This window comes from Staurois parvus, unplaced genomic scaffold, assembly GCF_062004578.1.
Source record: "Staurois parvus isolate SC_StPar_1 unplaced genomic scaffold, SC_StPar_1.0 ptg000214l, whole genome shotgun sequence".
Taxonomy (NCBI): Eukaryota; Metazoa; Chordata; class Amphibia; order Anura; family Ranidae; genus Staurois; species Staurois parvus.
The window spans coordinates 804,692-826,595 of NW_028318010.1; the positions used below are offsets into that span (position 1 = coordinate 804,692).

General features: G+C 43.0%; 1 protein-coding gene across 1 annotated transcript in view; it reads right to left on the bottom strand.

Annotated features, from left to right (window-relative positions):
- MNMIP1 (manchette microtubule inner protein 1) overlaps window positions 1-21,904 on the bottom strand; it is a 159,328-nt gene that overhangs the window by 91,480 nt on the left and 45,944 nt on the right. The window contains exons 4-6 of the mRNA XM_089678986.1: window positions 11,593-11,705; window positions 5,086-5,176; window positions 4,877-4,959 (exon numbers count right to left, since the gene is read on the bottom strand). Coding sequence (XP_089535112.1) covers window positions 4,877-4,959; window positions 5,086-5,176; window positions 11,593-11,705 — 287 coding nt within the window. The remainder of the gene's footprint in view (window positions 1-4,876; window positions 4,960-5,085; window positions 5,177-11,592; window positions 11,706-21,904) is intronic.

Below are 21,904 nucleotides of genomic sequence, written 5' to 3' on the forward strand. Positions count from 1 at the left end.
ACAGGGACCCATGACACACTCTGGACCTGGCAGCAGCATGAGGAGGCGGTACAGGGGCCCATGACAGATTACAGGCCTGGCAGCAGCATGAGGAGTCGGTACGGGGGCCCATGGCAGATTACGGGCCTGGCAGATGACGACGAGGCTGCCAAGTGCGATCAGCCTCATCATCATCAATTAGGGTCTCCGCCTCACTACTAGCCCCCTCGGCTGCGTGTGGGTCAGGAGACAGACCTGTCTCTAGACCGGCTACCGAGCCACTCTCCTCGCCAGTACTTCTTCGCCTGGCTGCTGAAGAGGCGGATGTCTTCCCCCATTCCTGACCGCCCTCTGTTAGCTCTTCCTCACTGTACAGTGGGGCTGAGCCCACAGCATGCGATACTTCGCTTGGTGAGGGAACACCAAAGGACAGGGGCAGGTAGAGGACACGTGATTTCAGTGGGCTTGCTCCTGGGCCATGCCAACTAACGGTTGTGTCTGACGTACCCACCGACCGTTGGCTGTAGGTGTCAGAGGTGACCTGGGAAGAGGAAGACGACCGAGCCAACCAATCGATGACGGCAGGGTTGTCGGTGGAAACACGACCGCTGGATGACACCGGGAGCACTGGCCTCTGGCTGCGACTAGTGCTGCCTCGACCCCTTCCTCTGCTGCCACGTCTGCTCGCTCCTGAAACATTGCCTCCTCTGCCACTCCTCTGCGTGTTGTCTGACATACTCTTTAATTCAACGATTCTGTGTCCCTGAGTAACAATTCTGTGTCCCTGAGTAACAATTCTGTGTCCCTCAGTAACGATTCTGTGTCCCTGAGTAACAATTCCGTGTCCCTGAGTAACAATTCTGTGTCCCTGAGTAACGATTCTGTGTCCCTGAGTAACGATTCTGTGTCCCTCAGTAACGATTCTGTGTCCCTCAGTAACAATTCTGTGTCCCTGAGTAACAATTCTGTGTCTGTCCCTGAGTAACAATTCTGTGTCCCTGAGTAACAATTCTGTGTCCCTGAGTAACAATTCTGTGTCCCTGAGTAACAATTCTGTGTCTGTCCCTGAGTAACAATTCTGTGTCCCTGAGTAACAATTCTGTGTCCCTCAGTAACAATTCTGTGTCCCTGAGTAACAATTCTGTGTCCCTCAGTAACAATTCTGTGTCCCTGAGTAACAATTCTGTGTCCCTGAGTAACAATTTTGTGTCTGTCCCTGAGTAACAATTCTGTGTCCCTGAGTAACAATTCTGTGTCCCTGAGTAACAATTCTGTGTCCCTCAGTAACAATTCTGTGTCCCTGAGTAACAATTCTGTGTCCCTGAGTAACAATTCTGTGTCTGTCCCTGAGTAACAATTCTGTGTCCCTGAGTAACAATTCTGTGTCTGTCCCTGAGTAACAATTCTGTGTCTGTCTCTGAGTAACAATTCTGTGTCCCTGAGTAACAATTCTGTGTCCCTCAGTAACAATTCTGTGTCCCTGAGTAACAATTCTGTGTCTGTCCCTGAGTAACAATTCTGTGTCCCTCAGTAACAATTCTGTGTCCCTGAGTAACAATTCCGTGTCCCTGAGTAACAATTCTGTGTCTGTCCCTGAGTAACAATGCTGTGTCCCTGAGTAACAATTCTGTGTCCCTGAGTAACAATTCTGTGTCCCTCAGTAACAATTCTGTGTCCCTCAGTAACAATTCTGTGTCTGTCCCTGAGTAACAATTCTGTGTCCCTGAGTAACAATTCTGTGTCCCTCAGTAACAATTCTGTGTCCCTCAGTAACAATTCTGTGTCTGTCCCTGAGTAACAATTCTGTGTCCCTGAGTAACAATTCTGTGTCCCTGAGTAACAATTCTGTGTCCCTCAGTAACAATTCTGTGTCCCTCAGTAACAATTCTGTATCCCTCAGTAACAATTCTGTGTCTGTCCCTGAGTTACAATTCTGTGTCCCTCAGTAACAATTCTGTGTCCCTGAGTAACAATTCTGTGTCCCTGAGTAACAATTCTGTGTCTGTCCCTGAGTAACAATTCTGTGTCCCTCAGTAACAATTCTGTGTCCCTGAGTAACAATTCTGTGTCCCTGAGTAACAATTTTGTGTCTGTCCCTGAGTAACAATTCTGTGTCCCTGAGTAACAATTCTGTGTCCCTGAGTAACAATTCTGTGTCCCTCAGTAACAATTCTGTGTCCCTGAGTAACAATTCTGTGTCTGTCCCTGAGTAACAATTCTGTGTCCCTGAGTAACAATTCTGTGTCTGTCCCTGAGTAACAATTCTGTGTCTGTCTCTGAGTAACAATTCTGTGTCCCTGAGTAACAATTCTGTGTCCCTCAGTAACAATTCTGTGTCCCTGAGTAACAATTCTGTGTCTGTCCCTGAGTAACAATTCTGTGTCCCTCAGTAACAATTCTGTGTCCCTGAGTAACAATTCCGTGTCCCTGAGTAACAATTCTGTGTCTGTCCCTGAGTAACAATGCTGTGTCCCTGAGTAACAATTCTGTGTCCCTGAGTAACAATTCTGTGTCCCTCAGTAACAATTCTGTGTCCCTCAGTAACAATTCTGTGTCTGTCCCTGAGTAACAATTCTGTGTCCCTGAGTAACAATTCTGTGTCCCTCAGTAACAATTCTGTGTCCCTCAGTAACAATTCTGTGTCTGTCCCTGAGTAACAATTCTGTGTCCCTGAGTAACAATTCTGTGTCCCTGAGTAACAATTCTGTGTCCCTCAGTAACAATTCTGTGTCCCTCAGTAACAATTCTGTATCCCTCAGTAACAATTCTGTGTCTGTCCCTGAATAACAATTCTGTGTCCCTGAGTAACAATTCTGTGTCCCTCAGTAACAATTCTGTGTCCCTCAGTAACAATTCTGTGTCCCTCAGTAACAATTCTGTGTCTGTCCCTGAGTAACAATTCTGTGTCCCTGAGTAACAATTCTGTGTCCCTGAGTAACGATTCTGTGTCCCTAAGTAACGATTCTGTGTCCCTAGGTAACGATTCTGTGGCCCTAAAGTCTCTCTGGCCCTAACTCTGTCCCTAATACAGACAGGTCTGTCTCTCTTGAATGACCGGAGGCTAATGGAGAATTGTAAGATGGCCGCAATTTATAGCTCGACCATTACACAGTGCTGGCTGGCTGGCTGCTGATTGGCTAATGCGATCACATGTCATGAATGAATGCATTATGGGTCAGCGCGCCTTGTCTGCGCGCCTTCCCAGAGATCCCCGCTCCGTCGCCACACATGTCGCCGCCATTTTTGGGAAAATTCGATTCGTGCATCCGAAGTTGGCTAATTTTCGGATTCGGCGCGAATCGAATATTTCCCAATATTCGAAACGAATTCCACTTCGCCATGTTCGATTCGCTCATCTCTAATGACATTCTTTGTTTGTATTTATAAAACTGACAGACAATAGTAGTGCCTGTAAGGGTCCTTTCACACGGGGTGGACCCTTTCCACTTGCTCAGTGGGGGATCTCTCTGCTGATCCTTGCTGAGCAAGCAGATGACAGATCCGTGTCCACTCCACTGCTGCAGAGCAGACACTGAGCAGCTCGTTCTCCTCAATGGGTGGTCGGATAAAACAGACCGCCTGTCCGTGGTATAAAGCAAAAAGGATTGCTGCATTAATTTAAACAGAATGTATTGTGGGGACATAGTTACTTAATAGTGTGGGGGTGGCGGTTATGTCAAACTTACATTTTACTGAAATCTCAATACATTTAATGGGCATATTGCCTCACAACCAAAAATTACTAGACAATGGAGTAGATTAGCTAAAGAAAAATGAAAGAAACAAGAACATAGATCAGAATGCCTACCAGAACTTTTTATGTCAATCTAGGTATGAAGCTTAAAGTGTAAATATTGGTAAGTAGGATAAATAAGATCTAAACTAACATATAACTCTTCCTCATCCTCTATCCACTTCCTAGACAGCAGAAAGAACTAAAGCTGGCCATTCATTAGTAGATTTTAGATAGAACATTCATACCAAAATTCCTAATACATTCAATGACTTGACAAATGTCATCTAAAAGTATTGTTTGCTTTAAATGAAATCTATCCACACTACCACCATTGCTCTAAAAACTTTGTTTTATTAAATCGACCACAGTAAAAACATCACAGGTACAAAGGTTAACGCGTTTCGGCTTAACAAGCCTTAGTCATAACCCATACAGTGACATGAATCATAGAAAATGCATATATATGGTGGATAGGACAAGGATCCACCCATTAAATGGCCAATCAAGCACAAAATTACGGAAATTGACAACAGCTGAAGTAGACAGCCCATATCATGCCCGAACCACCATAATAAGCAAACACTGAACAAAAAAGTTCATGCATATCAATACATTTAAAGAAAAAAGGAAAGCTGGACATTTTATATGTAGCTCAGAGGGCAGAGAGGGAGAGAAAAGAATAAAAAAAGGGCATCTGAAACTATTACCCAATGTATATAAGACCACAAAATACCAAAGGAGACTTTAATACAAATGTAGATCCAGATCCCATCTCACATTTACCCCTTAAGGGGATCTAGTCTGTAACTTAAAAATCCACCAAGCCTCTCTATTGAGAAGCTTCCTCTACCTATCGCCTGTTTGCTTTAACATTCAATTTTGGAACAAATTGATTGAAAACTATATACAGTGTTAGAAAATCATTACAGAAACATTTTCCATGCTGCTGCTTTGAATCTTCAATTTCAATGATGACTATTTTGGCACTTGAAATTAGAGAATTGTGAGGACAATGCATGATTTTTACAATGACAACTGAATACAAGGCTAAGGTTTACAAAAACTCTTTAAGAAATAATGGTAGGTATTTGTTGTTCTTTTCATATTGCATACCCATGTTTAACTTCTTACTTCTAACTAGGTACCGCTGGACTGTCTTACCGTTTCTTCTTCATTAGGTTTAAAATTTATTTCCAACATCTTTGGTCTTTGTTTATTGTTTTTCTTAAAATTTGCAAACTTCTCTGTACAAGATAAAAAATGTACAATTTGTAAACATATATAAACAAGGTTTCATTCTCCAAAAAAGTGCAGTATGTATGTCATTCAACAATTTTATGAAAATAACTTATTTTGGGTAAGGCCCTTACCTGGTGGTGGTTCAGAAAGCTCCTGTACAAAGTTGGATGGAAAAGCTCCTATTAGATCTCCATTTTTACCCAGCCACCAACCATCTTCAATCTGTGTGATGCAAGTCACAGGAAAGAAACAAAAAGTGATCATCTCAAATATATTTTAAAGGGAAAGAGCACCTCAAATTGTGGGATTAAAATATATTCAAAACTGAATTTTAATCTTATATTAACCCTTCCATACCCCCCCCCTCCCCCTTTGAGAAGATTTATGCCATTATCAAAATGCCCTCATGGATGTCAGCTTAGATGAGTGGGCATTTCTTAGTAGGCAATACTGCTAAACTATGATTGAAACTAGTGAATGAAAGAGGCAGATCAATAACAATCAGGCAGGGGTGAAAAGTGTTATATAATGTTTGACGTACTCCAGGCAGACCCTACCTGACTTGTTACAGTTTCTAAGAAGTCTACAGCGTGCAGTTTTATTAGAGAAAGAAATTTCAGTACTAGAGAGGAGCTTATACAACTGTGGAGTTCTGGAGTTCACAGGTGTAGTACTTACCAGGGGCAGAGTGACCATTTGGAAACTCAGGCACTGCCCGAGGGCCCGGGATCAGTAGGGTTCCCCATGAGATGCCCCTGGTACCTTTTTCATAGGCTTTTTTGAGTTTGGGCAAGGACACAGGGGCCCCATGATCCCCTATTGCCCGGGGGCCCCATGAGTTGTCAGTCCACCCCTGGTACTTACTTTCACAGCAGAGGTCGTTTTACACACATTCAGCTGCTATAGCAGCCAGTGATGTGTGCACACTTCAGAAGCTGTTGGCTTTCAGATGGAAGTTATCCAAACCAGCCCTTCCCTTGTTTCCTGGCCTCTGCTATCACACCTGTGAGCCTGTGTCCCATATGGTGGGATTAATCAGGTAGCTAGTAAGAACATAGAAGACACATATAATATATCACTTTCAGTTTCTGCTATCACTTTTGCCAGCAGCTTTGGCCACGGAAACAGCTAATGGAGTATGATTTGTGCGCCATTAGCTTCAGTGGAGAGCAGGGGAAACAACAGATGTCTAACAGACCCCTGGGGGTTTATTTACTAAAGCTGGAGAGTCTAAAATCAGACTCCCTTCTGCATAGAAACCAATCAGCTTCCAGGTTTCATTGCCAAAGCTTCATTGAACAAGCTGAGGTTAGAAGCTGATTGGTTTCTATGCAGAAGGGAGTCTGATTTTGGACTCTCCAGCTTTAGTAAATAAACCCCCTGATGTCTCATTAAAAATAACCTATTTTATAGCAATAAAGTTAAGTAAAAAAAAATTAAAGTGGCACCCAAGTTATCCCCCTCCTACCAAAAAAATTAGAACCTTGCATTTAAAATGTATGTACTGTTATGGAATAATGTGATTTTCATAGACAGTATTCTGGCATGACATATTTTGGATGTGTAATTTTTTTTTTTTTACTTTTACATGTAGCTTGAAAAAAAGGCTTTTTTTAGGTACGATGTGTAGGTTTTACTGCAAAGCCTGATTTTTGCAAGTGAAGGTAGGCCACGAAATGTCAGGTGGAAGAGGCAACCATAACAGTTCTGAAAGCTATTCAAAATTTTCAAAAAAATATAAAGATAATACCCTTAAAAGCTGGCCAGTGGCACATCAGTTCAGAGACCCAACAATTCGAACTTCTTAGGACTAACATTTTGTGTGCATCAACAACAACTGTAGTTGCTGTTTAGTAGCCAATTTAATGGTGACAGCATTGCCCCACAGGCATAGCCACTGTTATTCCCTAGGGCTAGTCCACAAAGCTCTGTAGTGTTGGCTTTTTTGTAGTGCAACTTCTGCTGTGATCTGCAGCCATGAAGAAAACACGTGACTGCACTACTGAGCTTGGTGAGAGCCACACCTCATACAATACATCCTCTACTTCCTCACTTTCCATGTTTCCAACCTCCACTAAAGCATTCAAACACAATCTCCATCCTTCCCAGAGCAGATACCTCCTTCGCAACTGCTGGAGTTCTGTTGCCAGTTTGGCAAAAATGTTGCCTATGCAGCTGCTTGCATTTTAGCTAGTTGAATCAGCCCCTCCTGTGAATTTACAGCCTGTTCTACACCACAATGGCAGGTACCCAGCTGCCAGTATGTTACCTTCCCTCCACCTGCATGTGGAATATAATGTACTTGTGTCATGTGACCATGCTGTTGGCTGCAGGGTACACATGACCACCCACATATGGTCTGGTAAGCTTGGGCAGAAACACTCCTTTTACTTAGAGCAATGATCCTGGTATGAGCAGTCATACATTAACAGATTCTTATCCGCCATCACTTTTTTTTCTATTAGTTTCAGTATTTATGTTTCTTTTTTATGTTATGTTTTCACTTGTAAGGCTGACTCTACCCAGGACAAAAAAAGATGGGCAGGGATGTAGTAAAAAAGTGCCACAAATTATTAAAACCAATTACACTAAAGCACTGAGCCCTTAAAGCTCACTAAAATAATCTCTCATACCCTTTAAAGCCTTCTAAACTAATGTACAAAACTAAACCTCCATAGCTAATGCCCCACCCTTTGCAGTTCTCTAAATTCAAGTCTTTAACTCTTAATTCCCCCTGAACTAATGCCAATGACCCCAATGCCCCATTATATACAGACCTCTAAACTTAAGACCCAGACCTCTAAATTCTCCTAAACCAAATCCTCTAACCCTAAATCTCTAAACTTTAAAGTTCCTAGCCCTCCAAACTAAATATATTACTTTAATGCCCCCAAATTAAAGCACCCAACATGTCAAACCTCTGAAACTAAAGCCCAAAACTATAAACCTTCAAAGTTAAAGTCATCAAATATTAAAACCCCTTAAATTATTTCCCCTGAGTCTATTGCCACCTAATCCAGAACCCCAGTTCACAACCATTAAACCCATAACTTTTAACGTTCATGACTGAAAAACCTTCCAAGTAAAAGGCCCCAATCTTATATCTCCGAAACTAAATCCCGAAACATTTAAGCCCCAATCTTTAAAGGCCCCTAAATAAAGCCCTTGACCTTGATGTCCACTCATCTACAGTCACCTAAACCCCCCAAAACCCAAAATCCATGGACCCTAAAGCCCACAACATAAAACCCTAAACTAAAGCCTTTAATGAAATAGCCCTTATCCACAACTCCCTAAAGTTCTCAACCTTAAAGCTACCTAAGCTTAGGCCCCCAACCCTAGAGTCCCTTGGTCCTTTTAAAGTAAAGCACCTAACCTTTAAAGTCCTCAGCAATTAAACCTCCTAAATAAAACCCCTGACACTTAAAGTGGAATTCTATATTTGATAATTATCTGCTCTAGTAGAGTGTGTCTTGATAGCACACCTCTATTTTCTAAGCTAATTTACTTGTATGCAATAATGATTCAGTGAAAGAAAAAACTTAATTGTATGGGCTTTTGTACACAGTACTTCTGGCTGTGCAACATCCAGAGTCATTTCCTGTCCTGATGTTGACTTCAACCCCTCCGGCATAGTTCCACAGACTACAGGGGTGATGTAATTACTTGACTAACACAGCTAATAGGTATTCCTGAAGACAGTGTGATCTTTGATTTACACCTAGTAATGTTTACAAACACTAAATGACAGCACCGCTGCTTCATGCCTACAACCAGAGAAGATAAGGTTGGAGGAAGGCAAATAGAGCCATCATGTGGGTGTGCAGTTCTAGAAGCTTAGTTAGTTTTAGGAATCAGTTTCAGTTAAAATCAAAAGCCTAGGGTTTAGGTGGTATTTTAATGTATTTTTCCTAAATTGGTTTTTTAATACCTTTTAATTTATTTTCATTTAGAATTTTTTTTTCTTAATTTACATCCCTTAAGAGAGCTGTGCCACAGCTAAAACTCCCTTCGTGCATGCTCAGGACTGACAACATCGCAGGTCGGCCAATCTGATGGCCACAGCTTGTGAACCCGGAAGGAAGATGAAGTTGGAATGAGTGAGGATGGAAGAAGCCATGAGTGTGATCCGCTGGAGGGCTTTGGTTTCAGGTAAGTCTTTCGTAATGTGCTAATATGCGATGTAGGGAGAAGAATTTTTAGAATTTTTTTGGCCGGTTTACTAACGCTTTAAGAATAAGATGAAGTATTTTCCTGTGGGCCAGTGGAGCCCAATGACTGCCCTCCCAGGAAGGGAATATATGTTCTGCTGACTTGCTGCTAACAGGGTATAAGTCACTTGTGAGGCGAGCAGAGCACAGACATGAGTGCTCATACTATACTAGCACATGTGTGTTTTATTGCTACACACCAGTTAGAGAAAACACTAGTTCACTAGTCACTAGTTGTTAAGACTTCTAGAATTGTTTTGTTCCAGTTGGAATACAATGTTCATGTATTTTGTGCAACAACTACATAAGTATTTAGTAGAGATATATTCTTCAGTCAGTAGATGGCAGTGTTTATACGTTTATAGCTGCATCTATGATGAACTCTATGTCTTTACTCTATAATAAAGTTCCTGTTTCCTGTTAGGAGAAGCAGCAGATAAACATATATGGACTGTGCTCTGTCTGTTCTGTAGGGCTATATACAGAATCTCTAACAGTACCTACTGTATACTGAAATACCAGCAGGGGCGGACTGACAACTCATGGGGCCCCCGGGCAATAGGGGATCATGGGGCCCCTGTGTCCTTGCCCAAACTCAAAAAAGCCTATGAAAAAGGTACAAAGGAGCATCTCATGGGGCCCCCTACTGACCCCGGGCCCTCGGGCAGTACCCTAGTTTCCAAATGGTCAGTCCGCCCCTGAATACCAGTTTGGTTTATAATGAAATACTTACTCAAATTATTAGTTATCTTTTTAACCACTAGCCTACAGGGCACTTATACCCCCTTCCTGCCCAGGCCAAATTCCAGCTCTCAGCTCTGTCACACTTTGAATGACAATTGCGCGGTCATGCAACACTGTACCCATATGAAATTTTTATCATTTTTTGTGACAGATAGAGCTTTATTTTGGTGGTATTTAATCACCTCTGGGTTTTTTATTTTTTTCTTAAACAAACCAAAAACCACTGAAAATTTTGAAAAAAAAAGTTTTTTCTTAGTTTTTGTTATAAAATTTTGTAAATAAGTGATTTTTCTCCTTCACTGATGTGCGCTAATGAGGCTGTAGTGATGGCCACTGATAAGATGCACTTATGGACACTGATATGTGGCACTGATGGGCACTGATGACAAGGCACTGATAGGTGGCAATGATGGGCATTGACAGGCATCACTGATGGGCACTGAAAGGCAGCACTGATATATGGCACTGATATATTGATAGGTGGCACTGACTGGCACTGATAGGTGGCACTGACTGGCACTGATAGGCGGCACTGACTGGCACTGTTAGGTGGCACTAACTGGCACTGATAGGCGGCACTGACTGGCACTGATAGGTGCCACTGATTGGCAGCACTGATAGGTGACACTGATTGGCATTGATAGGTGGCACTGACTGGCACTGATGGGTGACACTGAAAGGCAGCTCAGATGGGCACTGATGTGCACTGGTAGGCACTGATATGTGGCATTGATGTGGCACTGGCAGGTGGCACTATTCAGCACTGACAGCTGGCACTGATGGACACTGACAGGTGGCACTTCTGGAGCCATACTGATCATCAGGGCACACTGATCATCAGTGCCCTGATGATCAGTGTACATGTCCCCTCCACGGAATGCCGATTACCGCCTCTCCTCTCCTCTCGAGCTGTCAGCGTGACAGCTCGAGGAGAAAAAACTGATAACCGGCATTTCCCTGTTTACATGTGATCAGCTGTGATTGGACACAGCTGATCACATGACCGAGCCGACATCTTCGGCTCTGTCCATGGATTGGTGATCCGCAGTGTCTGAGGGACACAGAGCACCGCCAATCGCCACGCTGCGCGCTCCCTGAGCCGCGCATGCGCAGAGAGAATGGAAGGACGTCATATGACGTCCTATCAGAACGAGAGAACCACCTTGCACCCATCATTGGACTATATGGCAGGCGGGTGGTGGTTAAACAAACAATATCTTATTTCAGCTATTGAAGAGTGAGCTGCTGTTGAATATATTCCTCATTTTTCATCCTTGGTTGTTAAAGCTCTCACCATTCCCAAGTTATTAATTCAGACCAGAAACTATGTGCCCTCCACTTTCATGTGTTACATGTTGGATGAAAATAGTTTCTGCCAAGCTTGGTCTCAATTACATTAAGCTAGATTAGCAGACAGGATAAGGAGTAGTGTTTTTCTGACTAATAGCAGTCATACCCTTACCAAATATAAACGCCTTAGTTAGTTACTTTATAAAAATATTGTGCAATCATGTAAAAATGTCAAACTGTAATCTGACTACTACTGATAACTAAAACATATCATTCTTCTGTAGTGAACAAGTCAAAATAGAAGGCTTTAGCAATAAATGCAATGATGACCTGTTAAAGAATAGTCAACAAAAGCTGAAGGGCAAATTGTTGAGCACATATAAATGGCCTCACCTCCTCTAGGACTTCTAGCACTTCCCCTGCTACAAGCTCCAGCTCATCTGGCTTCCCTGGTTTGTACGAATACTCTGCCCGACACCATCGCTGTTTCTTCTTTTGAGCAGAGACTGGAAAAATGTGAATTTCAAGTTAAGAAACACCAAATTAAAAAGACTTCATATATCTGGTAGTTGCAGTGAAGTACCATAACATATACGAACTCCAGGCAAACAGTAGAAAGCACAGCTGAAATACATACTGTATATGGGAATACTTTCACCTTCTAAAGCAGCCTTACTTAACCTTTAACATGGGGTAACCCTTAAAATAATTTTCTGATCTCAAGGAGCCCCTGCTAATAATTACTATATCCACAGCTCATGGTCCATTAGCATGATGGTCAATAGCAAGAATGCTCCCTACATTTGTGCTCAGTAGGATGATTTCACTCCTTTCAGATAGCCTAAAAAGTCATTTGTGTCAGTGGCTAATTATCTGAGAGTTAGAAATTGTTCATTGCTAAAGGAACCCTTAGCAACCTCTGGAGGGACCCTAGGATTCCACAGAACTGAGAAAGGCTGCACCAAAGGACTTGTAATAATATCCATACAAATGTGTGTAGCACCCTCCTACTTGCTGCAGTTTGTTAGGTAAGTTTAGTTTAGCTTATCAGCAATCAGTGGAGTGTGGTTGATTGTTTTAGCCTGCTCAGTTTCTCACAGGCTGCTGCTCTGATACTTCCTCCTGTATTCTGGAGGATTCTAGAATCATAGAGAGAGGAAGAACAGAGTGGGCAGCATGAATATTTATAGGGAAGCCAGCCAATCACTGGGGAGATGTGTCTAGTAGGTGGCTGGAGAGCACATAAATAGTCTGAGGACTAAGGCAGATGGAGTTCCTGGGTGCAGTCCAGACCATTGTGCGGCTGTACCCCTGTGGAAGAAATACTGGAGGTGCCATTTAGAAGACAGCTGTAGCCTTAGCTGGGGGGCAAACCTTAGTCCTGGAGTCAGTTTGGGTCTGGAGAAGCTCCCTGTAGAGTGGCAGGAGCAAGTTGGGGGAAAAAAGTTCAGCTGTCCTATGGTGGAATGAGTCTGCATCTCCCTCACTGAAGGGTACCAGGTAGATATCAGAAGGAGGCAACAGATGATCCTGTGGCATTGTGAGTAGACAACTCAAGTGCTGGAAGTTAGCGACTGTGTGTAGCTCTCAGTCTTTTGAAAGAAGTCATAATCACCAGTCAGCAGTAGAGATTCTGTAGGAGTATTTGTGCAGCTCAATGAGATAGAGAAGAGTCCACAAAGAGTTCAGTTCACCAGTTTGGGGTATCCCATGCTCCCTTCATTCCATCCAAGTTTAATATTCCAATAAAACATCAAAAATACCCCCCTAGACTGTTATATTTGAGCCAGTGGAAGAGTGGATAAAATGCTATGTGCCTATATGTGTGCACTTTAACTGGGGAAAAGAAATCAAGTTCACCAGCGGTTCCCTAAGGGGTGCGCTATACAGGGCCACATCTAGCCAGTATGATATGGGGGTGCAGTAAAAAATGTCAGGGGGCAGAGGATATGAGGTCAGCAGGGCAGTGTACAAAAACAGGAATAAATAGCTGAGTGTTCTGGGGGTCAACAGGTCAGAGGATAGGGGTTAGCAGAGCAGAGGGCAGGGATCAGCAGTTCGTAGGGCAGTGAACTGATCGACTTCTGTACAACCAGCCTCTAGGAAAATTTCCACATGATCAGCACCACCAGTAGCTGGCAGCACTTATCAGTGTATTACCTCAGGGGGAGTGATTCTCCTATACATGTCAAATGTGTGGATGTGGGAATCTAGTTTTTTTTTTGTTCAACCCGCTGTTGAACAAAATATGACTAATGTATTGACTCTGGATGGAGTCATCTGATCTGCAGTGAGGTTATCATGGAAGCCAAGCACGGAGGTCCGTAGCGATGAGACAGAATTGTGCAGATCATTATACCTGGTGTGCTGAGCAGTATCATTTCCCATCTTGGCGGTATTTATATTGGGAGCTGATTTTGGGACTGTATCTGCACTGGGAAGCATGGACACGTGGCGAGTTACATTTACGTGTATGCCATGAATGGACGTTCTCTTGTACTGCTCCATGAATATATTATTATTATTATTATTATACAGTATTTATATAGCGCCCTAAAGTTTGCTCAGCGCTGTCGCTGCCGCTTTATCTTTAGTCTGGCTTCCGGCTATAATCTGGCTTATCCCAATCCCTAAGGCAGTGTTTCTCAACTCCAGTCCTCATGGACCCCCAACAGGTCATGTTTTCAGGATTTCCCTCAGATGAAACAGCTGTGGTAATTACTAAGGCAGTGAAACTGATCAAATCACCTGTGCAAAATAATGGAAATCCTGAAAACATGACCTGTTGGGGGTCCATGAGGACTGGAATTGAGAAACACTGCCCTAAGTGAACCAGCCCTGCCGCCACCTCCGTTCCTGCAAGTATAGCATGATATATGCTTTGCCCTGTCTAATTCAGCTGATAGGGGGATTGCTCCTATTTGCCATCCTTATACCACTGCCACAGCATGACACTAGTTATCAGATTTTCTGTACAAGATGGACTCAATAAAATCCTGCCATACTAGTCTGTCATACTGATTGTTGGACCCTTACCTCCATTTATTCACATCATGGACAGCAACACCAGTTATTCAATTACCTGCAGTTAGCCACAAAGTTGTCCATACTCATAGGAGGTTTCCTGCTTTTTCCAGTGTGCACGTGTAGTTGCTACAGTATAACCACTTGCATTGGGCTACTTCACAGTATACATCATGATATGTATGCATCACCATGTATGTGTGGTTGGTACACCTGTGGCCCGGGCTGGTTTTATCGTTCATGACAACATTGTAATTTATTTTAATTATGCTGGGAGGAAGAGGTAATCGTTCTTTGGTAGTTTTGATGCTTTCAATAAAGCTTGTTATATTCATTAGCTTTCAGCCGCAGTTTTTGTTCTCTATTGAGACCTATTTTTCTGTGTGAACACTATTTCACATCATATTTTGTAGCAAGTATATTTTGGTCCTAAGGACACCACCTTTTATATTGGAGGTGAGTCGGCAGCTAGTAATACATGTAAATAATCTGCTGTGGTTCCTGTTCTGGTTTTAAATTCTTATTGCTAATGTATAGACGGCCTTACTGAGCCTACCATAAAGAAGAATTTCATTAAAACCAGCAACGTTTGAGACAATGAATACCTTGGTCAAGTCTATTCACTGTATATCAATGCATAATGTACAAAGTACAGGGGTTAGGTGTAGGTAATCAACAAAACAACATATGGAGTGCAGGAGTAATGCAGGCCATAGACGGTTTGTTTATCGGCTGATTTTTCGTCCAAAAGAATAATCGGATGATTTTCGCACTGTTAGCGGGGCAATGGCATCGGCCAATTTTCGCGGTTCCTCCTTAGTTTATCGATCATGCTGGAGAATTTGTGAAAAACGGCCGATTTTCGCAATCATTGGTGGCAACATTGGTTTACAGAAAAACTCCCCAGCATGTTATCCTATGTGTCCAAACACACATAGACTGTAATCAGCAGTTTTTGGCAGGGGCGCCTTTTGGCTGGAAAAAAAACCCAGGACTAGTGGGTTTCTAGAGGAGTTTTTTAACTGTAAAAACGCTCTAACAATGAAAAACGCAGCAAAACGCGATAAATAGTGGCAAACCAGCGTTTTTAGACTTTTTTTGATCAAAAAAACCCTAAAAAATGCTAAAAAACACAAATGTGAAAAAAAGCGTCAAAATGCCGCTAAAGCGCTAATACAAAAAATGCTAAAAAATGTAGAAAAACTCACATTTTTAATGTGACTTTACACAGCTAACGTTACCAGCGTTACTAAAATGCCCGTTTGCATGGAGCCTCAATCTTGCAGCCACCATGTAGTTTCCGGCTGCAGTGCTTCAAGTTTCCCACCCACACATCTTCTCAAGTACAGCACTGGCTGGGAATTGCAGTGTGGGCGAGGCAGACACGAGGAGAGGGGCGGGAGGAGGAGGTGCACATCGATCTCACCTCTCCTGTTCGTGCAGGGAAGGGGAGAGGGAGTGTACTGGCTGGGCTCTGTCACAGACACCAGAGTTGATAGATGCAGCCAGCCGCTGCACACAGCCCCAACTCATGGACATCATCGTCCACAGGTTGCCTAGGGGGGCGCAACTGATCTCTGGGGGGGCACAGCCCACCCTAGCACTCCCCTAGATCCGGCCATGGCGCTACACATGTAATCCAGGAAGTCCTGCCAGACAGTACCACCAGGTGAAATACCTCACTTTTCTCCACTGCAGTTAATCAATGCATCCTAGTCTAAAGATTCAAGCCAGCCTGCTGACTTGACTAATGCCCCATACACATGATCAGAAAATTGGATGACAAAAATCACTTTTGGAGGGATCGTACAACAATCTGATCGTTAGTACACAGTTTTCAAGAGCCGATCACGACAGTTCATGTGACAATATGTGAAGGAACAAGCATGACAATTTTTCTTATACAATTTTCATTTAATCAGCACCGTGTTTGTATGAAAAAAAAAAAATTGAGAGACCAAGACAACGCATGCTCAAAAACGAAAGAATACATTACAATACAACCCATTATATCACTTCCAAAGTTGTATTCTGTTATGCAAGAATGTTTGTAACTTTAGTAACGTCTTCATTTTTGAATGAGACTAGCATGCAACAAAAAACGAATGCTAAGTCGTTCAATTATCTGATTGTGTGTACTAGGCATTAATGTACTGACTCCATGTCTGGGTGCTGCTGTAAAGGGATTTACATTTGGATTATATCAATACAGAGTAAGGTACTACTGCTAGTTGTGTGTAAAATTCATGTATTTTTTTTCTAAATGAATACAGATGCAGCACCTTCCTAGTTAGGTGCTAGGATGTGTATAGTTAGATCAAGCATAGCTGTGTTTCTCTGCTTACCAGAGAGGCTGTCAGGTAAGTTCAGGGTGGAGTCTGCTTAGCAGAATGCGTTGGCTGATTGGTTAGGTCTGCTCATGCTGCTCTGGTGCTGTTGGAGTTTGTCTGAGTTCTGCCTGCCTTCAGGAAGCTATGAGAGCCTTCCAGGACATGGGTGGGGGGCTGGGCAGGTGTACAGCATGTGTGTGGATGCAGCCCTGGCCGATTGCAGGGGAGGGTGATCCCGTTGCATGCTGGGATGGCATTTGTGTTCTTGGAGCGCATGGGTTCAGTGTCTTTCCCAGGAGTGGATTGCACCAAGCAAGGCAGGCTGCTTCACCTGGCACTTGCTGCCATGTGGCCTCAAGTGAGTTGACCTGAGGTTAGAGAGAGGGATCCTGGTTCTTCAATAAGCTGACTGAGGGGAGCTGTTTGTCAAATATCTGTCTGGTATCACTGGAGAGAGTTGCTTGGAAGTAGGTAACCATTCTGTCCTTGGACTTGTGAATACAGACTCTGAGAGATCTTGGGGACTCTGTGTGCTTGCTACCACTCTGGTGCTTGATAGTCAGCGTGGGTCTAAAAAGGAAAGGGAACACTGGCTAGTGTTCTGAAGAGCATGTCTGAGTGTTGCTACTGCAAAGGGAGTTTGCTCAGCTACGTTACATTTGGGCTGTTGCAGTCTGTCATAACTAGCTTATACCTGAGGAGCTCAGCCCTGTAACTGCTACTACAGCTAAAGAGATTTAGCTGTCTTCTAAAACTACTTGCTGCTATATGACAAGAAAGTCTGCTATCTGCTCTTAGCTGGGACTCCTGCATTGCTCAACTGAGAGATAAATTCAGATGTCCTCAGTGTGAATGGTTCTGAGTTTGGAGTATCCTACTACACTCCCCATCCCTATCACCATTTCTACAATGAACTCCATAAACAAAGCATCCCCTAGACTGGTCATTGAAGACAACAAGTGGAATTGTGTGTATTTGGCTGCATAAATAAACTGTGCCTGGCTGCGAGGCGAAGAAAGGGAAGCCCATGGAAAACATAAAAGTGTCTCCTACACATAATTGGATTAAATGGTGTTGTACAAATCTGCCCAGAGCTGAGCTTTACCTATTTGCTTGATTTCACTATACTTCTACTAAGAGGGAGAAGGGAGCATTATTTTCCTTTCTATTAAAGAGAATCGTGTTCTTCAAGATGTATGTAACAATGGTGTAAGCACCAATGTTATTTTACTATTGCTGCTTGAAAGGGATGAAGTCATTCACATTATAAAAAAAGATAAATCATCACAGCAGTGAGTCAGATGATAGCCTGATGCCAATTGCTGTAAGTAAATGAGATGAAAGGTCATGTCAGGGAGTATTGGGGCAATTAGAGATCCTGAACTTGTCAATGAGGTTAACTTGGAACCACACACATGAACTGAACAGGATCATGAGCATGCTGCCCCAACAGTTCAGAGTACATAGAATTGTAGGCAGGGTTTTGACTGTAAATGCATTGCCATTACACACATATACACTGGGAAAACTGGTCCAAGGAAAGATAATTGTATTTTGCTATAAGTAGTTTGTGGACTTTATTTGACACCTCTGTGTCTGTTCTGTTATGCCTTCCAGACAGTGACAAGTTCCCCACAGACAACAATAGCCTGGGCTACTTCTGACACACCCAGCACATTAATACATTTACAAGTAGACATGTTTCCTGCAGCCATATACATGCAAGGAAGCAAGAATTGTTGCTAATTCTGACTCTAGCCAAAGAGACAATTACTGCTTATTCCTCCCAGCCTCTCCCAGACAGTTCTGGATTTTGGAAGGTGCATGACAGAAGGCTCTGGCTCCAACCTGGGGACAGTTTATTTGTGCCTTAAGATTAAAGAGGAGCTCCACACAAAAGGGGAAGTTCCGCTTTAAGCCTTAGTCCCCCGCTCCCTGTTAAGGATTGCCACCTTTGGGGACCCAAATTTGACAGGTACCCAAATTTGACAGGTACCCACCCCCACTTCCATTGCACTCACCCAAGGTGATCGGAAGAGGAAGTTGTACTTCCCTCCTCATAGTCTTCTGGGACTCGACAGGTCCCAGAAGACTACGGGACCATTCACAAAGCGCAGCGCTACTCGCACATGGTCAGTGGGTACTCGGCTGTGAAGCCGCAAGCTGTCACAGCCGGGTGCCCACACTGAAGGTGCCGGTGACAGAAGACAGCCGGTGAAACCAGCCATGGTGAGCATGACACTGGACCGAGGGTTTGGTAAGAGTTTGTATTTTAAAAGTCAACTTTTAAGGCTTCATTCACATGGGCATATGCATATTTTCTGTATAGAATGCAGGTTCTCGCTGGCAGTGCAAGCAGAAGATTTTGAATTTAGATGTGTACAAGTGATTAGATGCATACAGTGACTTATGCATATTAGCTGCATGCATTTACATGCTTTAATGCATGTACACACATAAAATCTGAGTAGCATTGGGTGCAGCTGGGTCCTACTTGTTTTTTCTGTGCAACTAAATGTGGCACACATTTTTGCATGTAGACACAGCTATGTGTATAGACTAATTGATTACTATAGTGCTGTGTTTAGATGTCTACAAATCTACACACTATGGACATCTAAACGAGGAGGTTTTTTTCTGCCCGTGTGAAAGAGCCCTAAAGATGAACTCTAGGAAACCTAAAAATCTTCCATGCAATGGGACTGTGCCTGCATTGCAAGGATTAACAGCTTGCTTATATCTAGGGGACCTGGTAGAGGACTATCTTACCTGATCCTCTGCTCCTTTAAGTTCTTAGGCACTTTTAGACAATCCCAATAGCCTCTTCTCCCCTACGTTCTGATGGTAGATAGCATCAAGACCAATGCAGGGACCGTAACATAGCACTGGATCATTGGGGAGCTGGGCAAGCAGTTAAACCTTGCAGTGCAGACTCACTCCCACTGCATAGAAGGATTTTTTATGTTTCCAGGAGCCGGGCTTTAAAAAACACTTGCCGTCCACCCTATAGCAGATTTACTGCATTTTATGCAAAATCACATATTTAAACGTGATTTGCACTTGCACCACTGGGAGGGGCGTGCCTGCACTGGACCACCGCTTCTGCTGTGATCAATAGGTGTCGGCCAATGGATGAGACCTGGCATCTGTTGATCGCCAGGGAGACTGATATAAAAAGGCTCTGCCTATGTAAACATGGCAGAGCTGTGTTATGTCAACTGCGATCTGGTAGATTTTATTCAGGGAATAAAATCTAGCAGATTGCCTAGTAAAAACAGCACACTCAGAAATGCTGGCTAGGCACACAATTAACCCTTTGATTGCCCTAAATGTTCAACCCCTTCCCAGCCAGTGTCATTAATACAGTGGCACTGTATATTTTTAGCACTGATCACTGTATTAGCATCACTGGTTCCCACAGTGTCAATTAGTGTTAGACTGTCCACCGCAATATTGCAGTCCTGCTTTAAGTCATTGATCACCACCATTACTAGTATAAAAAACATTTTAGTATACAGTGGATATAACAAGTCTACACACCCCTGTTAAAATGTCAGGTTTCTATTATGTAAAACAATGAGACAAAGATAAATCATTTCAGAACTTTTTCCACCTTTAATGTAACCTATAAACTGTACAACTAAGTTCAACAACAAACTGGAATCTTTTAGGCCCCTTTTGCAGGTATAACTACGTAAAACATTACAAATAAGTGCCTATACTGTTTAAATCTAGTAATGCACTGTCTCACCCTGCTCTGCACATGCTCATTTAGTCTCTATTCTTGGCACTGTGCCTAAAATCAGAGCCGCTAGAGGCCAAACAACTAACAACTTTTACTGTTGTTGAAGCGGGCAGCAATATTGATACAAACTGTGTAGAGGGAACACAGATTAGGGAGAGACAAAGAAAAGCAGGAGAGGTGACAAGACAAACTCTGCTACCAGGCACACACAAAAGAGTTAAACTTACATGAATAGTGTCTTTTCCTATTTCACTATATTCTCTCCTTTCTCTTTCAGCAGGGGCAGCACTATGAAGTTCAGCACTGTAAGGCCTCTTGCACACTGCAGTTTAAAAAAGCTCAGTACATTGGGGGTTTTTTACTGAGGTAAAATGTAGCCCATTATTTACAATGTGCCTTTGCACACAGGTGCGTAAATACAGTTGCAAGAAAAAGTATGTGAACCCCTTGGGATTACGTGGCGTTTTGCATGAATTGGGCATAAAATGTGCTCTGAACGTTATCTAAGTCACAACAATAGAAGAACACAGTCTGCTGAACATAATACTACACAAACATTAGATGTTGCCATGGTTTAATTGCACATAACATGTAAACATTCACAGTGCAGGGAGGAAAAAGTATGTGAGGCCCTAGCTTAATGACTTCTCCCAGAGCTAATTGGAGCCAGGAGTGAGCCAACCTTGACTCCAATCAGTGTGATGATATTGGATGTGTTGCTGACAGCTGTCCTGCCCTTAAAAAACACACACCTGTTTTGGGTTTACTGGTTTCCATAAGCACTGTCTGATGTGAACCATGCCTTGCAGAAAAGAGCTCTCAGAAGACCTACGATCAAGAATTGTTGACTTGCATGAAGCTGGAAAGGGTTACAAAAGTATCTCCAAAAGCCTTGATGTTCATGTGTCCACGGTAAGACAGACTGTCTACAAATGGAGAAAGTTTAGCACTGTTGCTACTCTCCCTAGGCGCGGTCGTCCTGTAAAAATGACTGCAAGAGCACAGCGCAGAATGCTGCATGAGGTAAAGAAGAATCCCAGAGTGTCAGCTAAAGACCTACAGAAATCTCTGGCACATGCTAACATTTTTGTTGACACATCTACAATAAGGAAAACATTAAACAGGAATGGAGTACATGGGAGGACACCACGGAGGAAGCCATTGCTGTCAAAAAAGAATATTGCAGCACGTTTGAAGTTTGCAAAAGAGCACCTGGATGTTCCACAGCACTACTGGCAAAATACAGTGTGGACAGATGAAACCAAGATTGAGTTGTTTGGGAAGAACACACAACACTATGTGTGGAGAAAAAAAGGCACAGCACACCAACATCAAAACCTCATCCCCACTGTAAAACATGGCGGAGGGAGCATCATGGTTTGGGGCTACTTTGCTGCCTCAGGGCCTGGACGGATTGTTGTCATTGATGGGAAAATGAATTCCAGAGTTTATCAAGACATTTTGCAGGAAAACGTACGACCATCTGTCCGCCAACTGAAGCTCTGCAGAGGATGGGTGATGCAACAGGACAATGACTCAAAGCATACAAGTAATTCAACAAAACAATGGCTGCAACAGCACAGAATACGCCTTCTGGAGTGGCCCA